Source organism: Mustela nivalis (genome assembly GCF_964662115.1).
Source record: "Mustela nivalis genome assembly, chromosome: 12".
Lineage (NCBI taxonomy): Eukaryota > Metazoa > Chordata > Mammalia > Carnivora > Mustelidae > Mustela > Mustela nivalis.
The window spans coordinates 48680714-48703000 of record NC_139031.1 but is presented as its reverse complement, the minus strand read 5'-3'; the positions used below and the strand labels follow the sequence as shown (position 1 = coordinate 48703000).

The 22287-nt window shown below is 47.2% G+C and overlaps 1 protein-coding gene across 2 annotated transcripts in view; it reads right to left on the bottom strand.

The window, feature by feature from the left end:
- GSDME (gasdermin E) overlaps window positions 1-22287 on the bottom strand; it is a 73506-nt gene that overhangs the window by 23000 nt on the left and 28219 nt on the right. The window contains exons 4-6 of one of the 2 annotated variants that reach the window (XM_082693731.1): window positions 5503-5674; window positions 3359-3479; window positions 642-884 (exon numbers count right to left, since the gene is read on the bottom strand). In XM_082693731.1, coding sequence (XP_082549857.1) covers window positions 642-884; window positions 3359-3479; window positions 5503-5674 — 536 coding nt within the window. The remainder of the gene's footprint in view (window positions 1-641; window positions 885-3358; window positions 3480-5502; window positions 5675-22287) is intronic. The other variant, XM_082693732.1, reaches the window with a different exon arrangement.

Below are 22287 nucleotides of genomic sequence, written 5' to 3'. Positions count from 1 at the left end.
CTGCAGCCCTGCATAAGATGGGGGGACGCTGCATCTTAAGATGGCCTTCCCTGCCATGTCTTCCAACACTGGCACTTCTGCTACAGAAACAGAAGCATCTTCTGGTTTGGGACTCACCGAAGCCCCACAGGTAAGAATCGTCTTACCCTCCCAGCCAGACTATATTCTGAGCTGTTCCTGGCTCTTTTTGCCAAGCTCTTTCCTGATTATTTGTTTCACCTTTTCCCTGCCCATTTCCTCTTCTGCCATATCCTGCACTGCCCTTGCCCATGCCACCACAAGAAAAGCCAACTTTTTAAAACACAGCACACTAGAGGAATAAAAACTGCCACAGGCAAGTGGCAGGTACCTACCCCCCACCCCCGGATGCCAAGGCACCACAGGGCTCAGACCATGTGCAGAAAGAGCCCCCAGGAGAGCATTTCGCAATGCCGACAACCTTGCCTGTGCTGGCAGTGAAGGCTGGAAAATAATGAAACAGGTGCAAATGGTGGGGTGTTCTCTGTTGCTGACTGCTGAGTGGACTGGGCTGACCTGGAGGCACTATCCTCTCTGTTCTCCAGTAAATCTCTTGAAGGTCCTGTCACCGCTTGCAGTACAAGTAGCCATCAGCTCAGTATACCCCACTCTGCTGGCAATACCTTGTTTTAAAACACTCAACGGCCAATCCAGGGCAGACGGTCCTTGTGCAGCATCTGGCATGTCCCCAAATGCAAACTCTTGAAAGGGCAGAGGGTCCATGAAGACCGAGCCACTTCTCTCAAGCTCAAAGCCACCGTGTTTCCCTTGTACAAGGCAGACTTGAAAGAGCAGAGGGTCCATGAAGACTGAGCCACTTCTCTCAAGCTCAAAGCCACCGTGTTTCCCTCGTACAAGGCAGAATTCTGTAATGTGGGAGAAAAGGACAGGCAGGCACAGGGTCAGCTGGGCCTTGTTGGCACACCTCAGGCCCAGCTTTACCTAAGGGGAAGAGGGGGCGGGGAAACATACGCACTCTGGCCCCAAAACCCACTTCCGACACGTTATGCTATTAGATGAAATCTCAGCCCCTTCCCACAGTTACAGGAGAAATCATTGTTCTCAAAGCTGTCCAGTGTGTCCTCTCTGAGAAGGCAGGAAGCAATCCTTCAGACATCAGAAGTACTTTCTTAGCTTGACTTGAACAAACTGTTAAATAAAAATTCAACTAAGTAAATTTTAAAGGGACACCATTTGGGGCCTGTGGTTTTCTTTTTAACAAAAGATCTTACACAACTCACCATATATGTAACAAAAAAATTAAATCCTATTAATAAATTTGAACTGGTAATAAAGTATTGTTGTTAATATAAATATGTAAGTGGTATGTGGTTGTATTTTTCAAGTCAACTTTTCCTCATTAGTAAATACACAATAAAAAATGAACTTTTGACTTCCACAATTGTATGAATGAAAGTTACAAACATGTTGAGTGAAAAAAACACACAAATGAATACATTCTGCATGAATCTATATGAAGTCAAAACTAGTCTTAAAACAGCCTTACCTTTGGATACACTGAAATATTTAAAGACAGAACAATATAATGCCTACAATTTGTTTTGAAATAATTGAGTGGGGTGGAGTGAGATGGTAAAGTTACAGACGAGACATGAATCACCCCAGTTCTTAAAACTGGATGGCAAGTACAGGGGAGTTCATATTATTATCTCTGCTTTTGGAAGATGTATGACATTTTCCACAATAAAAGGTTTTTTAAAATAAATATTTGCTTACATATTTACATATTTAAGAACTCAACTATGTTAATAGTTATTATGTAATAATTACATCCTTAATAAGCCAAAACTGTAAGTGAACTTGTGAATTAGGGCTCTTTTTATGCTTTTAATTAATAACTTGTGTACTTCAGCACAAGCTACGGAATAAAAATGTGGAAGGCATGAGGATTAGCACATATTTTTATTTGCTTGTGGCCACAAATGACATAAAAGATCAAACAGCTGTCTAAAGACGGAAACAGGGATGCCTGGGTGGCTCAGTTGGTTGGACGACTTCCTTCAGCTCAGGTCATGATCCCGAGTCCCGGGATCGAGTCCCACATCAGGCTCCCAGCTCCATGGGAAGTCTGCTTCTCCCTCTGACCTTCTCCTCGCTCATGCTCTCTCTCACTGTCTCTCTCTCAAATAAATAAATAAAATCTTTAAAAAAAATAAATAAATAAAATAAAGACGGAAACAATCATTCACTCTTCATGACCTACACTCACCAGGCATCCAGAGCAGCCTGGCTCACTTGGCCCTTTGCACCAGGCTCTGAGAAAGATGAATGTGAACCAGCCCTCAGGTAATAAAGTAGTTCCCCCAGGACAGCCACTGTGACTGTTAACATCATCTCAAATGCTGCCAAGAGCTGGCCAGGGCCGCCGACTGCTATTTCCAGAATCTCTGGCACCAGCACCACTCTTGCCCATACATATGCATGGGCCCCGGGAGACACTACCAGTTCCCTCATTCTTTTTTTTAAGATTTATTTATTTATTTGACCGAGATCACAAGTAGGCAGAAAGGCAGGCAGAGAGAGAGGAGAAAGCAGGCTCCCTGCTGAGCAGAAAGCCCGATGTGGGGCTTGATCCCAGGACCCTGAGATCATGACCTGAGCCGAAGGCAGAGGCTTTAACCCACTGAGCCACCCAGGCGCCCCCCAATTCCCTCATTCTTTTCAGTGTTGGGCACTGTGCTGGGAGTCAGTGCTACGAAGGGATACAGTCCAGGCCTGGACAAGAAGTATATCTTGAGTGGGGACAGAGGTAACAGGTGGTGTGGGAGGAGGTAGGTCCCTGAAGCCAGAGAGAGAACTAGAAAAGGTTTCTTGGATGTAGCAGTGTCTAAGGAACTCCCTAATGTTTCGGTAGGAATTAGTTAGGCAAAGAGGCGGCATGCAGGCAGTCATGGAACTCCAGGAAAAGAGCGAGAGGAGTGTCCCCAGACGGGCTTAACTGGCCAGACGGCACCAACAAAGCAGGTTAGGAGGAGGGCCGGACAAATGCTGAGGCTCGGTCACAAGACACCTGAAGTGCAGGCTTTCTCTTGTGACAAAGGGAGCCTCAGACAAGTGTTTAAGCAGGTGTGTGAAATGGCCACAAAGTTTTACTTTTAAACGATCACATTAGCTATGCTGCTAGGATGGGACAGATGGGGAAAGATTCAGAGAAGCAGGGGAGCCAAGTAAGTGTGTGAGGCGGGACCCAGTTGGGAGGTGCTGTCAGGGCCTGTGGACCAGCCGAGCAGTGCACAGCCCACCTTCCTCACTTGTCCCAGGACACCCCCACACTTCCCATCTCTTTCCTCTCATGCCCAGAGCCGGAGGCGGCACTCACCGAACTGGCCATCCGGTTTCACGTACAGCTCGATGACGCTATAGGCGATGGCGGTGGGAGCCGGGATCTCCAGCACCACGTTGGTGTCCTTGGTGACGCTCCCGTCCTCCTTTGCAGACACCTGTGAGTGAGAGCGCACGCTGCCACCTGTGTGCTCAGAACCCCCCACCCCAGGTTTCTCTCACGCCACCCCCCACCCCTGGCTGTGGCCTTGAGCATGAGAGGCATTCAGCAAAAACAGAAGCTGGCCAGAGAGGTAAGGATTGTATCCCTGTGGGCTTCGTGATGTAGGGCACATACTGGGAAGTAAACGAGCAAACTTTTGTGGGGACGCAAAAGTGAGATTCCAGAGTGTGGGAGACAGTGAGGCTAGGTCTCTGGTACTGAATAAAGAAGATAAACAAGATAACTCCTCATTTGCCTCACAGAGGATTAGGGTAACCACTTTTACACCCCAGGCAATGATGAAAATCCAATGTCAAAGCCTGACTGGAAGAACCTAGCTAAGAGCAAGAAGCCCCCAAAAGGGCATCATTCCAGACTCAGTGGACAGCACACTGTGCTGTTCGACAAACCCAGAATGGGGGCAGGAGGGAGGAGAGGTAAGGATGAGAGGGGGATGCCCAGGAAATGCCAAGAAGTCAGGCACTACAGCTCTCTCCTCCCAACACTGTTACAAATATGACCCCTTCCCTTCGGCTCAGGTCATGGTCCCAGGGTCCTGGGATCGAGCCCCACATTGGGCTCTCTGCCTAGTGGGGAGCCTGCTTCCTCCTCTCTCTCTGCCTGCCTCTCAGCCTACTTGTGATCTCTGTCTGTCAAATAAATAAAATCTTTAAAAAACAAACAAACAAACAAAAATATGACCCCTTCCCATGATGGCCTAGGGAGATCGTTGCCTCAACACTGGAGATCAGAGACTCCATTTAGCAACTTGATCCTGGTTGGTGTGAGGACAGGCAGCGTCCTGATTGCCAGCAGGTGCCAGGCCTGTGCGGGGGGCCACCATGGGCAGAAACCCTGGCAGGGCTGGCCAAAGCTCTCTCCTGTCGGGCATCCCCCTCATCACTGCACCACAGAGAGTCCAGCTCCAGACCAGACCTCTGTCTCCATTTCCTTCCAGATACAACTTTTCCAGGTCCTCTAGCAAAAGCCAAGTTACCCCAGGAAGCAAGTCTCTAAGAATAGGACATCAGGCACATGGCAAGCTGTGGAGGAAACAGTTTGGGATTGGTAGCCTCTTGCTCCACAGAAGTTCAGTACTGGCTCAGGGGTCAGCCTGATTGGACTGTCTCTATTTTAATCCAGAAGCTTCTGTTTATGTGTATAGAGACACATATACTGCTCTTCACCTTCCCTCACTCAGTCTATAAAGGATTTAAGGTAGTTGATCCCAAAGTAATCATTCTTTTTTTTTTTTTTTTTAAAGATTTTATTTATTTATTTGAGAGAGAGACAGTGAGAGAGAGCATGAGCGAGGAGAAGGTCAGAGGGAGAAGCAGACTCCCCATGCAGCTGGGAGCCCGATGCGGGACTCGATCCCGGGACTCCGGGATCATGACCTGAGCCGAAGGCAGTCGTCCAACCAACTGAGCCACCCAGGCGTCCCCCAAAGTAATCATTCTGAGACCCTGACTCTGAGGGGCTCTGGTGGTTACCTGTGCATTCAGTATTCCTTTGACCCATTTTCTTTTTTGTAGGCACCTGACGAAGCCTGCATGGCCATTCTGAGGGCCCTAGAGCCCTGGCCTTGGGTCTGCTTCAGGAATGGCTACAACCAGGGATGGTCCAGCGAGAGCCAACCCAGAGCACACTTTCCGCTGGGGTGGCAGCAAGCTGGACAAAAGCCGCACCACAGGGAGAACGCCCACCTGCGTGGGGATCTACCCCCAAGGAAGGCAGTGCATGTGGTTTTCCGCAATTCTGAATCTCGAACTAGCAGTGACCAAAGCCAGCCAACCCTGAATGCTTCAGTTACATGAGCCCTAAATTATTTCTCGTATAAGCCAGTTTGAGTTGGATTTCAGTTAGCTCACTGCAGAAGAGTCCTGGCAAATGAAGACACCACCTGAAGAGGCCCCTGCCCCCGGCCGCAAGGACTGGGCCCCGAGAGGGAGCCCGTGCCTGCACCCCGGCACACACACCTGCACCGTCTTGGTCTGGATCCCCACCATGCCGCCACACTTCTCCTCTATCTGAATGTGCTCCGATATCACACACGGCTGCGTCGTCACTATCCTCTGGGTCAGGACACACAGGATCTCACTCTTCCTCTCCAGCACCTGCTGCAGCACCGGATTTCTCAGATTTATGGCTCTGAAAGAGAAAACTGGCCGTGAGTGGCCTAGTGCCTCAGGGGACATTGAGGCAGCATGGCTTTTCTCCTGTCCTGCAGCTGAGGAAACAGGTAGCCGCCAGCATCGTTGATTTCCTGGCAATGAGAGAGGCGGCAGTTCATCCAGGAAGATATAAGTCACACTTCCCAAGGCCACCCAGCACTTCCAGGCATCCAGACAAAGGCTGCTGGGAGGGAAGGGCACCCTCTGTCTTGCTGCACCCCAGTGAGGGGGGGTACAAGGGGCGGGGACAGCAGCAGTCCCTGGGCCCAACATCCGGGAGTCGGCTTTGTCATCTCATCACCGGAATATGGGATTACGACAAGTGACACTGACAGCCGCTTCTCAAAGAGGAGAGCGGCACGGGGCGCCTGGGTGGCTCAGTGGGTTAAAGCCTCTGCTTTCGGCTCAGGTCATGATCCCAGGGTCCTGGGATTGAGCCCCACATGGGGCTCTCTGCTCAGCAGGGAGCCTGCTTCCCCCTCTCTCTCTGCCTGCCTCTCTGCCTACTTGTGATCTCACTCTGTCAAATAAATAAATAAAATCTTAAAAAAAAAAAAAAAAAAAAAGGAGAGAGGCATGAGCTTAATGTACAAGTAGCAAGGAAGAACCCAGAGTAGAGTTAGAAACGAACTTCACCTCTCTGTCTAGGAAAGACACATGAGCTCTTAGAAGAAGTTTAATACCATTTTAGATGCAGACACCAAAGCCAGATAGACATGGCCTGCCCAGGGTCCCCCAGCAGAGACTTGGGGCTTCTGGGTGGCTACTGTGGAGAATTTCGAAGGTGAGCTAAATTTCCATCTACAGGAAATGCTTTCGCTTAGAAGTAAACAAAGAAATAACCCCTGTGGACCTCTCTGCTGCTCTGTCTACAGAGCGGACAGGGGGAGAACCTAATTAGAACTGCTGTTGGCACAAGAACAATTACAGTATTCCTCTTGAGTTGTGTGTGTGTGTGTGTGTGTGTGTGTGTGTTTTAAGTATTTGAGAGAAAGAGAGTGACTGGGGAAGGAGCTGAGGGAGAGGGACAAGCTGACTTCACAGCCCCAGGTGGGACTTGAACTCATGACCCTGAGATCAGGACATGAGCCAAAATCAAGAGTCGGGGGCTCAATGGATAGAGTAACCCAGAAACCATCCCCTTGAGTTTTTTCAATAGACCAAGGCTAGTTACCTTAAACTCGGCAGCACCTCTAACCACACACACAGTGGAGGGTCACCCCCAACCTGGGACAAACACAGATTTGCCAGGAATCAGAAAGCATCCTCAGAACAGGAATGAGTAGATGTAAGGTCCTGTCTCTGTGTGAAAAGCTGCCCCAGGTGGAAATCCCATCAACAGATCAACAGATAAAATGTGATATGTACACATGATGGGACTTTATTCAACCATAAGAAGGAATAATGTTCCCACGTATGCTACTTCATGAACTGACCCTAAAGATGGTATGCTAAGTCCAAGAAGCCAGGCAAAAAGGACAAATACTGGATGATTCTACTTATATAAAATATCTAGACTAGGCACATCCATAAGGACAAAAAAGTTCTAGAAATAGTTGGTGGTGACAGTTGCAAGAAAGTGTGAATGTACTTAATGCCGCTGAACTGTACACTTGAAAGTGGTTAAAATGACATTTTATGTTGTATGTTTTTACTAGAAGTTTAAAAATAGACACATGAAAAACTACTCCATCTCAGTAGTGTTCACATCTGTTAGATAAGTAGTCTGGGGCACCGAGCTGGCTCAAAGGAGCAGGAGACTCCTGACCGTGGGATCATGAGTTTGATCCCCACTTGGGTATAGACTACTAAATAAATAAATCAGTCATGGGTTTAAAAAAAATAAGTAATAAAAATAAATGGACAACAATAATAAAAAAGCTGTGTGGGGTCCATTTCCGGGAAGGTATAGGGAGCAGGGCTTGGAGCTTGCACAGCGGGTTTCAAACCCCAGGTCTGCCCTCCGGCCAGGTGAATCACTCCACCCCCGCACCCTGCTTTTTTGGGGATAAACAGCCGGTAACAATGCTCCCCTCATGGGGCTGTTGTAGGGTCTAGATGAAATGACACGCAGTGAGCACCGAGTGAAATGCCACACAAACTCCAGCTGGCTCCAGCTACCTTCTGCTGTTCTCTGCTGAGGTCCCCCACGTAAACCCCACTGTGTGCCCCTGATGGGAATTATGAGTCATTTAATTGGGTCGGAGGGAATTTTTCAGTCACTTGCTTGGAAACCTTCAATGAGGACATCACGTCCTGTGATCTGGCTCCTGCCACTCATCTACCCCACCTTCCGGCTTTCTCTCTGTGCCTTAAACCTGACGAGCACGGGCCTGCCCACAATCCTGTCAGGCCTTGATGCCATGTCCCCGACTCCACATCTTCTGACCCTAGTCCACTCCTCTGGGTGGCAGGCATCCCTGCTCGCCCTGTGGAGAGTGACCACTGAGTCACACTCTCACATCCTAAGACCACTTACCTGGAGAGCACTGGCACCCAGTACTCTCCTAGTGCATTTGTTTATTTGTATCTTGTCCATTTCTTCCTTCTAGGCTATACACACCACGGAAGGAGGGACTGTGCGCGTCTTGACTACGGTTTATCTCAGGACAGTGCCTCGTACCTAGCAAGGGCCAAAGGTGCAATGTAGAATTTTGGAATAAATGGATGGATAAAACTTGTGGGTTTTTTCCCTCTTTGTCTCTTTGCCTTAAAGAGTGTACACATCTCTGTGTGAGAGAGAGGACCCACAGGAGACAGAGGAAATGGAGGATTTGCCGTGTAGTGGAAAGAATGATAGGCAGATAGACGTCTTCCTAAGAGACTGTGTTTGGGTCCTGGAGGCACGGATTCTGAAGGAGCCCGTGTACCCACACGGCAGAACGCACGTGAGAACCCGGCCCTTCTGATGCTCTCCTACTGAAGGCAATTTTGGCTTCTAATAGATTTTTGAAAATCGGCCATTTCAATTACAGGTCAGGTGCTGACTGCAGCGCACATGAACACACACACCAGAAACCGCAGCTCCCGGCGCACAGAGCCCCGAGCTCCCGGCAGAGGGACGACTGAAGGCCGCGCTGTGGCGTCTGGAGGGAGGCTGGCCCACTGGGAGTCATCGCACGGCTCAGCGCCTTCCACAGGCGCACCACATCCTTGATGTCGTCTTAGCCGATGTTAAATTATCCGCAAAGAAAACATGTGGCCTAGGCCACCCAATACTCCATTGCTTAAAACACCGACCTCCTCCCAGGGGTGCCATGCCCAACACTAGAAGGAAGAGGGTAAAAGGGCAACGGCAGGAACCTAACTTTCTTCTGCATCTGCTGGCAGGCCAGTCCTGAGACAGGCACCTGTGAGACCCAGGGACCCCACCACATACCGGCAACAGAAGCCTGGCAGGCCACCATCCCTCTCCAAGGCTAAGACTCCAGTGACCAGGATGGAGACCGTAACACAGTGTAAGACCTGTGCAGGCCGACTCCGAAATTCTCCAGCAGGCTAGAGAAGCCCGGCTGTGAGGGCAGCTGCTGTCCCCTCTGCCCCAAGCAGGCGGGGATTCTGTTTCCCAGAACAGTGCTGCTACCTTTTGGAAACCTAGTCCTCTTCAGTTAAAAGAGACCTGTGTGGACAGAGGGGAAGCTAATTATGGAGAGAAAGGGATTGTTCATTTGACTCATTGCAAAGCCACCTCAGAGGGATCTTTCCCCCTGTCTTTTTTTTTTTTTTTTTTAAGATTTTATTTATTTATTTGACAGAGATCACAAGTAAGCAGAGAGGCAGGCAGAGAGAGAGAGAGAGGAGGGAGCAGGCTCCCCACTGAGCAGAGAACCCGATGTGGGGCTCGATCCCAGGACCCTGGGATCATGACCTGAGCCAAAGGCAGAGGCTTAACCCACTGAGCCACCCAGGTGCCCCTTTCCCCCTGTCTTCTAATGACACCACCAGGCCCCAAGCAGTGCCAAGATGTAGAGCAGCCTGTGGGAGCCAGAACCTGGCCATGGCCCTCCTCAGAGCAGGAGTCTCTGTCCGGTGGGACTACTCAGGGTCCACCACGTGGGGAAACTGCCATATTTCAGGGTCATTGTTTTCATTTATGATCCTGCATGTTTCACACATGCATTTAAAGAAGTCTGTGGGTTCCCTCAGACTGCTACAGGGGCTCAAGGAAAAAAAAGTTTAAACACGCAGATTAGGGGTTTCATAAATGAGGAACAGGAAGCCCAGAAAGGATGAAGACAGTAACCTTTCTTAAAGCCCCACCCAGCCACGGGAGACCCACTGTTGCTGTCTCGGTCCTCTGGGGGAGGGCACTGTCTGGAAGTACCAGGAATGTGACCTTCGTCTCTAGTGAAATCTTGTATTATGATGTCCATTCCCGCATGTAAATATTTCGCCTGTCTGGCGAGACCCAGGGCTGGGGCTGGAAGTGGGTATAATCCTTGAGTATAATCCTCAAGCCTTCCGGGATATCTTTTTCAGAATCTCTCTGCTGCCCATCCTCCCTGACCCCATTGCCTGATGGCTGCAGTCAGGTGCCCTTAGAAGGTCAGAGGTTGTCCTGATGAGCTCCACCCCTGGGGCCTGTTAAAAGCCACTGAACGACATGAAGAGAATGTCTTCAGAAAGAGACAGAAGACATTACTCACAGTAGTTACCCCTCGAGCGGGAGCTGGATGGCTGCAAGATAGGGGAGGAGACGCTTCACTTTTTCTCTTTTGATTTGCTGACATTTAAACCATGGGAACATATCAATTATTCAAAAAGAATTTATTATTAGGTGCACCTGGGTGGCTCAGTCAGTTAACTGTCTACCTTTAGCTCCGGGTGTGATCCCAGGGTCCTGGATCAAGCCCCACATTGGGACTCTTTGCTGATTGGCGAGCCTGCTTCTCCTTCTCCCTCTGCCCTTTCCCACACCCCATACTCTCTTTCACAAATAAAATCTTCTGATAAAATCTATTATTTAGAAAAGATCTCTGGACAAACTGTAAGCTCCTTTTATTGGTCTCTATGTTTGTACTTTCCACCTACGCGATGGATAAATGAATAACTTATCCCATAAATTCTAAAAGGCATGGTTGGAATAAATCTCCCTCTCCTACCAGGACTAAATCATGAAATAGAAAATCTGAACACACCTATTACTAGTAAGGAGATCGAGTTAGTGATTAGAAACCTCCCAACAAATGAAAGCCTGGGATCAGACAGCTTCCATGGTGAACTACACCAAATATCCAAAAAGCAATTAATTAATTTTTCTCAAAAATGCTTCCAAAAAATAGAAGAGGAGATGGTGCTTCCAAACTCCTTTTATGAGACGAGCATTACCCTGATACAAAAACCAGATAAGGAGACCACAAAAAACGTGAGTTATAGGGGCGCCTGGGTGGCTCAGTGAGTTAAGCCTCTGCCTTCTGCTCAGATCATGATCTCAGGGTCCTGGGATTGAGCCCCGCATCGGGCTCTCTGCTCAGCAGGGAGCCTGCTTCCTCCTCTCTCTGCCTGCCTCTCTGCCTACTTGTAATCTCTCTGTCAAATAAATAAATACAATCTTTTAAAAAAAAATGAGTTAAAGGCCAATATCTCTGATGAACACAGACACAAAATCCTCAACAAAATATTAGCAAGCCAAATGCAACAACGTATCAAAAGGAGAAAACACCATGACTAAGTGGGATTTACTCCAGGGATTCAAGGCTGGTTCAACGTCTGCAAATCAGTGTGTTCTATGATATTAATAAAAAATAAAATAAATCATATGATCATCTCAATAGATGGAGAAAATTCAACATCCATTTATGATAAAAACTCTCAACAAAGTAGGTATAGAGGGAACATACCTCAATATAATAAGGCCATGCATGACAAGCCACAGCTAACATCATACTCAACAATGAAAATGTGAAAGGTTTTTCTCTAAGATCAAGGACAAGACAAAGATGCCCACTCGCACCACTGTTATTCAACATAATACTGGAAGTCCTAGCTGGAGCAATTCGACAAGAAAAGGAAAAAAGGAAATAAGCCACCTGGGTGGCTCAGTCGGTTAAGCATCTGCCTTCAGGTCTAGTCATTGTCCCAGGGTCCTGGGATCGAGTACCACTTCAGGCTCACTGCTCATCCAGGAGCCTGTTTCTCCCTCTCCTCCCCACTTGTGCTCTCTGTCGCAATCTCTGTTGTTACCTCTGTCTCCCTCAAATAAATAAATAAAATCTCTTAAAGATTTTGAAAAAGAAAGAAAAGGAAATAAAACACATCCAAGGGCACCTGGGTGGCTCAGTTGGTTAAGCAACTGCCTTCGGCTCAAGACATGATCCCCAAGTGGGACTCGATCCCAGTCCCACATCAGGCTCCCAGTTCCATGGGGAGTCTGCTTCTCCTCTGAACTTCTCCCCTCTCATGCTCTCTCTCATTGTCTCTCTCTCAAATACATAAACAAAATCTTTAAATAAAATAAAATAAAATAAAACAGATCCAAATCAGAAAAGAAAAACTGACACAATTTGTATATGACATACTATATATATGAAACCCTAAACATGCCACAAAAAAACTGTTAGAATAAACAAATTCAGTAAAGTTGCAGGATAACAAAAGCAATAAATAAAAAAATCTGTTGATTTTATTTTTATTAGTAACAAATAATCAAAAGAAAAATTAAGAAAACAATACCATTTATAATTATGAAAAAAGGATAAAATACCTAAAAATAAATTTAATGAGATGAAAGACCTGTGCACTGATGCAAGAGAATGAAAGCACAAATAAATGGAAAGATAGTCTGTGCTCGTGGATTGGAATAACTAATGTTGTTAAAATGTCCACAGGAGGAGCACCTGAATGGCTCAGACATTGGGTGTCTGCCTTCAGCTCAGGTCATGGTCCCAGAGTCCTGGGATTAAGCCCTGCATCGGGCTCCCCACTCGACGGGAGGCCTGCTTCTCCCTCTCCCACTCTCCCTGCTTGTGATCCCTCTCTCATTTCTCTCTGTGTCAAATAAATAAATAAAATCTTTTAAAAATAAATCAATTAAATGTCCATACAACCCAAAATAATCTATAGATTCAATGTAATCCTATCAAAAGCCCAATGGCATTTTTCACAGAGCTAGAACTAACAATCCTAAAATTTGTGTGAACCACAAAAGACCATGAATAATCAAAGCAATCTTGAGAAAGAAGAACAAAGCTAGAGTCATCACACTCTCTTATTCAAACTGTATTACAAAACTATGAATCAAAACAGTATGGTATTGGCATAAGAACATACCCATAGATCATTGAAACAGAATAGAGAGCCCAGAAATAAACCCATGCACATATGGTGAGTCAGTTTATGACAAAGAAGCCAAGAATATGCAATGGAGAAAGTACTTTCTCGCTAATTAGCGTTGGGAATACTGAACGAACACATGCAAAAGAACAAAACTGAACCACTATCTTACACCATCCACAAAAATTAACTCAAAGTTAATTAAAGACTTGAATATTACACCTGAAACCACAAAACTCCTAGAAGAAACCATAAGTGATAAGCTCCTTAACATTGGTCTTGGCAATGATTTTTTTAATCTGACCCCAAAAGCAAAAATAAAAGCAAAAGCAACAAAAGTAAAAACAAACAAGTAAAAACAAACACATCAAACAAGAACACTTCTGCACAACAAAGAAAACTATCAACGAAATGAAAAGGCAACCTACTGAATTGGAGAAGACATTTACAAACCATAGATCTGATAAGGAGTTAATATCCAAAATATATAAGGAACTTATAAAACTCAATAGCAGAAAAACAATCCAATTAAAAATTAAAAATTAAAAATTAAAAATGGGCAGAGGAGGGCACCTGGATGGCTCAATGGGTTGAAACCTCTGCCTTCTTCTCAGGTCATGATCTCAGGGTCCTGGGATTGAGCCCTGCATTGGGCTCTCTCAGCAGGGGGCCTGCTTCCCCCCCCCCTTGCCTACTTGTGATCTCTGTCAAATAAATAAAATAAAAGGGCAGAGGAGCTAAATGGACATTTTTTGAAAGAAGATATACTGATGGCCAATGGGTATAAGCAAGGGTGCTCAACATCACCCATCATCAGGAAAATGCAAACCAAAACCAGTGAGATACCACCTGACACCTGTCAGAATGGCTACTTTCAAAAAGATGAGTAATAACAAGTGTTGGTGAGGATGTGAAGAGAACCTTCATGGACTGTTGCTGGAAATGTAAATTAGTGCAGCCACTATGAAAAAAATCACAGGGCAATATCTCAAAAATTTAAAAATAGAACCACCACATGATCCAGCAATTCCATTTCTGAGTATTTATCTAAAGAAAACAAAACCACTTACTTGAGAAGCTGTATCCACCCCCACATTCAATATAGCATCACTTACAACAGCCAAGATTTAGAAACAACCTAAGTGTTCACCAGTGAACGAGAGGATCAAGTGCGGTACATACATACAATTGCACTTTATTCAGCCATAAAAAAAGAGCTAAATATTCCGTTAGTGACAACATGGATGGACCTTAAGGATATATTGTGCTAAGTGAAGTAAGTCAAACTAGAAAGACACACACAGTGTGATGTCATATATGGGATTCAGAAAAAAAAAAAAAAATGAAACTCCTAGACACAGAGAACATACTGGTGGTTGCCAAAGGTGAGGGCTAGGGGGGCTGGATAAAATGGGTGAAGTGGGTCAAAAGGTACAAAATCCCAGGTATAAATAAGTCATGAGTATGTAATGTACAGCATAGTGACTACAGTTAATAACACTGTCCCATAGCCGCCGCTTTTGTGTGGTCTCAGTTACCCATGGTCGGCATGGTCTGGAAGCAGATGATCCCCTTTTGATGACTCATCAGGTCAACAATACTTACACTACATCACAGCGCCTACGTCATTTACCTCCCCTCCTTTTCCCTCCCCTTGTCATACAGGCATTTTCCAATCTCACATCACTGTCATCATCAGAAGGGGGAGTATGGTACATAAGATATTTGAGAGAGAGACACAACATTCACATAACTTTTATTACAGGACATGGTTAGAATTGTTCTACTTCATTGTTATTCTTGTTAATCTCTTACTAGGCATAACTTGTCAATTAAATTTTATCTTAGGGGTATATATACATATTATCTACATATGAAAAAATGTATTATACACAGGGTTAGGTATTATCCATGGAATCAGGCATCCACTAGGGTCTTGGAACATATCCCCCACAGGAAGGGTGGACTACTATATTGCATATTTGAAAGTTATTAGAAGAGTAAATCTTAAAAGTTCTCATCACGAGAAAGTAAATTATTTGTAATTACATATGGTGACAGATGTTAACTAGACTTATTAAGTGATCACTTAGCAATATATACAAATATTGAATCATTACATTGTGCCACTGAAATAGAATGTGATATGTCAATTATACCTCAATTAAAAAATAAAATTTGTCCTTTATCTAGTGTGGCCTGGAATCAGTGTTCACAGGAGGAAGGAGACAGAAGCTCTCCTATAGGAAAATGAATAGCCAGATGTTTTTTGTCCTCTTTGCACATATTTTTAAGGACAGCCCAAGGCATTTTTCTCTTCTTGGGGGACAGCGATGTGAAAGCAAGAACAGAAGGCCACCAAGATGGAGACATCATACAATCAATTGGAAAGGGTTAGACCCAAGGCACACATCTGGAGGTGAGTGACGGGGGTAACGCTAAGTGGGGAAAAGCCTGCCCGTTCCTCACTCAAGGCACTTGTCGATCACCCTCCCTTGTGTCCCCGTTCTCCTGTGGGATCATCCTACTTCTTTTTAAAGATTTATTTTATTTGAGAGCGAGAGTGAGAGCGATACCAAGAGAGAGAGAGAACCCATGCAAGCCAGGAAAGGGCGGGGCAGGGGGAGCAGGGAAGAGAATCTGAAGCAAGCTCCACGCTCCGCACAGAGCCCGACCCGGGGCTGATCCCAGGATGCTGAGATTGTGACCTGAACCCGAACCAAAAGTTGGAAGTTCAGGTGCCCCAAAGATTGTTTGTTTGTTTGTTTGTTTTAGAGATAGAGCATGTGCACTAACAGGGAAGGGGCAGAGGGGGAGGGAGAGAGAGAATCTCAAGCAGGCTCCACGCTGAGCGCAGAGCCCCAGGCCGCGATGGATCTCACGACCCCCACCCCCAGATCGTGACCTGAGCAGAAATCAAGAGTCAGACGCTCAGTGGCTGAGCCCCCCAGGCGCCGAGGGGCCGTCCTGCTCCGTGTGCCGCAGATTCTGCAGTGCCTCTGCGGCTGGTCCCCAGCTTTGTTTCCTACCCGCCAGGGGGCTACTTTCTTGAGCCCAGGTCTGCCTCCCACAAACCGAGAACTGGCTAGGAGGCTTCTGTTCAGTGAGGCCTCACATGCAGGGACCACACTGTACCCACTTCCTTTGGGCCACAACTGGCAGGGAGCACACTTTCCCTGGTCAAAGACATGCCGGCCACTTGCAGAGGGCTTCATGAGGTGAGCCCTCAGCCAGGAAGTCGACCCTCAAAGCCATTAAGAAATGGCTGTAGAGATACAGAAGCGGAACTGTGCGAGAGCAGAGCCAGGGAAGCGCTGGGGAGGAGCAGGCAGGGAAGGTGGCAGGGGAACGAGGCTCAGAGCTGGCGCAGCTGCTGGGGACCAGGAGAGGGACCTAATAGCTCCCCAGCCCCTGCTGCAATGACGCTGCCTCCTCTCCCAGGCTGAAGCTTTGCTTTGAATTCTGTCTCAAAGGCTTTGAAAGCCAAAATGCAAATTCAGAGAGAAAAATCCAGAGAAGGCTTTTACAACTCTAATAATATCCGAAAGAAGGAGGGAAGCAGCTTTTCCAAAGCATATATGTAGTCCCCAGGATCCCTCCTACAGAGACGGGGTGGGGGTGGGGAGCATGCTTTCTCGTGCAGACCCCCACCCCCAAACTCATTCATTCAGCTCCACAAGCAGCTCAGTCCTATTATGACCCAGGCACTGGGCTAGGTGCTAGTGATTTCTCAGGGAACAAGACCAAAGCAGGCCTGTTGCCACCAATCCCCTTGCAACAACCCTTGATAATACCAGGTCCTCCATAAATACGGTTTCTGATGGCATTCTCATAAGGCTCTTGAAAATCAGACAACATCACAACAGAGTAGGAAACCATCAACTTTTATCCACTCTGCCAAAGAGAAACAGCAAAACTATGGGGGCCCTGGGTTCCTGGTTCTGGGCTTGAAAACCAATTGCATCTCAAGTATCCCATTGACAATGGCTGCCTATCTGTAGGGAAAAGGATGTTAAGCCTGAGTGTAGGCCAGGCCCGAGGCAGTGCAGGGCAAGAAAGCCACGACTGATTGGCAACGTCTGCACAGGCCTGAGAAGGCAATGGAGCCTAGCCCCTGACCCGAGGTTACAGATTCACCTAAATCACAGCATGTTAGTGAACAGCCAAAATCAGGACACACAGCTATTTTCTATGATTTTATTTTAATTTCAATATAATTACAAAAATCCTAAAATTGATATGGAACCACACAAGACCCCAAATGGCGAAAGCAATCTGGAAAAAGGAAAGCAAAGCTGGAGGCATCACCATTCCAGACCTCAAGATATCTTACAAAGCTGTCGTGATCAAGACAGCATGGTACTGGCACAAATACAGACACATAGATCAACAGAACAGAACAGAGAGCCTAGAAATAAACTCACAATTACATGGTCAATTAATCCACGACAAAGCAGAAAAGAATATGCAACAGGACAAAGACAGTCTCTTCAACAAATGATGTTGGGAAAACGGGACAGCCATGTGCAGAAGAATGAAACTGGACAGCTTCCTTACGCCATATGCAAAAATAGACTCGAAATGGATGAAAGACCTAAACGTGAGACCTGCCACCATAAAAATCCTAGAAGAGAGCACGGGCAGTAAGTAATGTTCTGACATTGGCTGTGGCAACATTTTTCTAAACATGTCTCCTGAGGCCGGGGAAGTAAAAGCAAAAATAAAAACAGTGGGACTCCATCAAAGGGTCACACAGCTTCGGACTCCTGGACGAGTGCTCTCTCTGCTACACTGCTCTGCAAACTAACAGCAAGGGGCACAGGGCACAGAGGTGCTCTGGGGAAATGGCAGGATGGCCAGAGCTAGTTTCAACATCTCCAGGAACAGAGACTGGAACATTCCAGAGAAGGCAAAAGATGGTGGCTGACCTATGCTTGGGAGAGGGTTAAGCAATAATTACCAACCCCCAGAAACCTAGATGCATACCGATGCCTCAAGCTCTAGCAATTCAGGTATTTCTACACACACCGCTCAGGAGCACAGCCTTGCTCTCCGGAGAGCTCACTAAGCAGCCAAGGCAGCTTCTCTTTCCATAGGCAATGTCCTCCAGACTACAGATGCCGCAAAATTCCCACCAAGGCCGGGGAGCGAGTCTAGCTTTAGGCATCACCCCCTAAAATCCTGAAATGCAGATGCTGATGCTGCTTCCCTTTGCCTGTTAACCCCCTGGACGGGACACGCCATCCCCTTTCAAGTCTGCATGCTCCCTGAGAAGGAAAGCGGGGCAGGCAGCACCTTGCCTGTGTCTGAGCTGCCCTCCAGGTGCTGCACAGGGCCTTCGGGACCTGGAAGTTTTTGGAACCCTGCGGGTGGTTCACCACTAGCTGCCCACCTCAAATTTGTTCAGGCTTGATACCCTGGTGCCAGAGGATGGCAGGGGGAGAGCCAGTCCCACAGGTGGGTCTCTTGGTCAATTCTGGTCATTCCACTGCTCTTGGTGGGGAAATGGAGTAGAAAAGGCCACTGTGGAAATTCTGAGCAATTGACCTGAGGAACACGTGCTGAGGGCTCCCACAGCGTTTTTTCCTCTCTTAAAATGGGGTATGTGGAAGAGACCGCTTTTCTGCCTCTGGACCTTGCTGTCTACAATGCAGAGCCATCTGGGGACCAAGAGAAGTAGGCTGCTGAGATGTGCAATGCATGGAGGCTACTAGGGGTGGGGTGGGGGCGGTGCTCCATGGAGCCACTGGATTAACCCTCCACAATGCACCTGGGTTAAGTGTGGCTTGTCCCACCTCAAGAGGATTCCTTATGTGAGGCTCTTTGCAACTAGAGACACCCTAACCGGCTCATGAAGTTACTGTCACCTTCTTTGACAGGGAGACAAGAAACACAGAGGGCTCATGAGCCAATGACCCAAGGGCACAGGATGAGAATGCAGATGAGCATGTCCATCCCTGAAGCCCTGAGGCTTTCTGTCTTCTCTCTCCAAGACCTCCACGGGGCCTTGCTTACAGAAAGTACTAAATACCTACTCATCCAAGACGAGTAGCGAGCCCTGCCGGACACTGGAGCAGCCACTCCTAGGCTGGCTTTTTAGTCTCCATTTCAACGAAGAATTTCCCACAAACCAGAGATACCGAACCCAGGGGCAAGAGTGAGGAAATCTCTAGAAACCTGAACTACTGCACCCTGGGGCCAATACTGTAACCTAAAGAGAGGCCTTGTGCTCTCTCTCTCACTTGGCTCTAACTTTAGGACTGTTAAGTTGCCTGAAAACAATAAACATCAAGGCACAGGGCTAACCACACATTCACCAACCTGACCAGGTGCCCCCTACACCATGACAGCGCCATCTCCGTTCCCAGTAAAGTCTGGAGGACACCTCCTCTCACGCACATACCCCCCAGGCAGAGAGGGGAAACAACAACCAAGCAATGAGAGGTGTCCGGCTCTCCGACAGACTAATCCATCCACCACCACCAGTGGATGAGACGCGGCAGGTCTGCAGGACGACCCGCCACGCTGAGATGAGTTTCCGCAGGAGCCCTTGGGCCTGTCTTCTCTCCAAGCTCTGCTTCGGCTTCGAGACTGGAGAAATCAGGGGTTTTGTGATCTGGGCTTAAATCCCGAGTCCAGGCAAACAAATTAACATCAGTAGCTGAGGCCCCTCAGAAGTAAGAGGAAGATGAAGCAAAGACTCTGTCAGCCGGACAGTGCCCACTAAGCTGCAGACAGTGTGCAGGGCCAGAGCGGGGCCAGACGGTGGAAGGCGGGAGGAAGGCGGACACAGAAGCAGGCAGGTACAACCTAGGTTACCCCCCAGAGCTGCACTGGTTAGTGTCCCAGCGGGAGAATCTTGGGTGACATGGCTCCTGAAGGCAGCGGGGCTAATCTGAGGAACGGGACGGAAGCAGAGGAGGTGAATCTGTGTCCTTCTGTGCATCTGTGTGGACAGGAGTGAAGGAGCTTTCAGAGAAGGCCTGACTGTGAGGAAGAGCCTGGAGCTCAATCCCAGGAATTGAAGTAAGTTCAGGGGACTGGCCTGGAGAATGGGAGGGGGCAATGGTGGGAAAGGACACTGAACAGCAAAAACTGGGCTTTGCCAACCAGAGGGGGGTGTGGACGTCATCCTAAGACACTGGGGAGCACAGAGGGCACAGAAGGCACAAGCCAGGCAAGGACACGTTCCAACCCACTGCCTGCGGAGAACCCACTGGGAAGGGTGACAGTGGATACAGGGACGAGGACATCCACTAGTAAGTTCCATGAACATCCACAGAAGAGACAGTGGAGGCCAGCACCAGGGAAGTGGTTGTGAAGCAAGGGCCATGGGTACAGGTAAGAAAGATACTGAAGAGGTAGAGTCAACTAGCCAGAGACTAGGTGTGGGCAAGAAGCTGAGGCAAGAGTCATGTCTGGTACTAAGATTTCTGGCTGAGACAACTAGACTTAAGCTTCAGCAACCAGCACCTCAAAGGGAGTCAGGCCAAGAAGCAGGTTGAGAGAGAAGAGGACAATTTCAGTGATGGCTCCAGGCTAGGTGTCAGACCCTATGTGAAGAGCCCAGGTGGGATAAACATCTGTTCATCCGAACTTGAACTCTTGACTTGTTCCAGGCAATCCTGTTTTGAATCTCATCAATCTTAAAACATGTATTTTTTTCACATCTTAACATCTGAAATCAGGATGTTTTAAAATTGATGGGTGACATGGTTTAATTGGCAGTGTTCTTTCTTAGTGATATGTCAAATAGTGGTGCATCTTACAATGGATGACATCTTGGATTTGATGAAATATAATGTCGACCAATCTTAGAAGAAAATAGTACTTGAGCGTTTCTCCTTAGGACATAAATCTTACCTAGTTCCAAAAAGATCTGAAGTAGCCTGTCAGAGTAAAGCTGCTAGGACATGATGGGTTCTGTGAAAAAAAATAACAACTAGTCCCAGAACCAAATATTGGAAAGAATCCCCAGAACACCCTTATCTCCCACATGAGGAGTTATTAGTTGACCGTGATTTACACTGTGGATAAAAATAACAGAAAGTGAAACAAGCTTTCAGAAGCCCTCAGTCGTAAGAACTAAGATTAAAAGCAGGAGACAGAATAATTTGAAAATAATAACAGTAAGTTCACTGACTTTTCAGAGAGCACAGAAATGGGTGTGGTCTGGGGGGATCTCAGAAAAGTTGTTTTTTGTTTTTTTGTTTTTTTTAAGATTTTACTTATTTATTTGAGAAAGAGAGCACAAGCAGGGGGAGGGACAGAGGCAGAGGGAGAAGCAGACTCCCCGTTGAGCAGGGAGCCCGATGCAGGGCTTGATCACAGGACCCTGGGATCATGAATCGAGGCCCAGGCAGACACCTAACTGACTGAGCCACCCAAGCACCCCAGAAAAGACATCTTTTTAAAAGATGGACTTGGTGACACCTTGAAAGCTTCATAGCTGCATTTCTCACAAAGACTATGATCACCAAGACAAGGCACACTAACATCTTCCTGATGTTCTTCAAGGGCTCTGTAGAGCTTTATTCAAGAATTGAACAAGTGTTTCCCATGACAAAACATACAGAGAACAGCCTCCTGCTTTCCAGACTTGGTGGCACAGCCAAGTGTCTGGGTCCACACTCATCTTGGAAGAAGCCAGGCTGTGGCTACAGACAGGAACCAGAGCCTCTCCCACCTTCCCTGAAGGTCGCTAGTCCTCCCACATTCCGTTCCCAGCGGCGACTCCGAAGCTGCCTGCCTCCTCCAAGATGTGAATATCAGAAAAGCTACACTTCAGTCTGTAAGGACGTCACTTGATTTCTCCTCTGAAACGCGGCATCGCTCTGCTCTATTATCAAAGGCTAAGTCACACGTTTCCCTCTGACAGCTCTGACCTTTCCTGGTGTTTATAACCAAGCTCTGTTTGGGGCTAGCTATAATAGCAATAGTTCTAAAAGTGTTCCCACTGATAACTACATGCAGCGCGAACTTACCACGCATCCTGCCTGGTTTATATTCTCTCATTTAATTCTCACACAAATACCTTGGGAACACTAATCACATTTTATTAATGAAATCCAGGGCAATGAAAGAGAAACAGATGGCTCCTAGGTCTTGGTTTAAAGAAAAAGATCTTTTTTAAGCCAGAAGTGGGAGGAGGTGGTATATTACTGTTCATTATACTATTCTTTATATTTCCACATTTCCACAATTTTTTTTCGTTTTACAGATGAGCCTGAAGTTTACCACTCCACGATGGGGCTAGAGTCCCCCTACCCCCAACACTGAGAGAAAAGCCTGAGGAGATGCTGTTGGCTGCTCCCACGC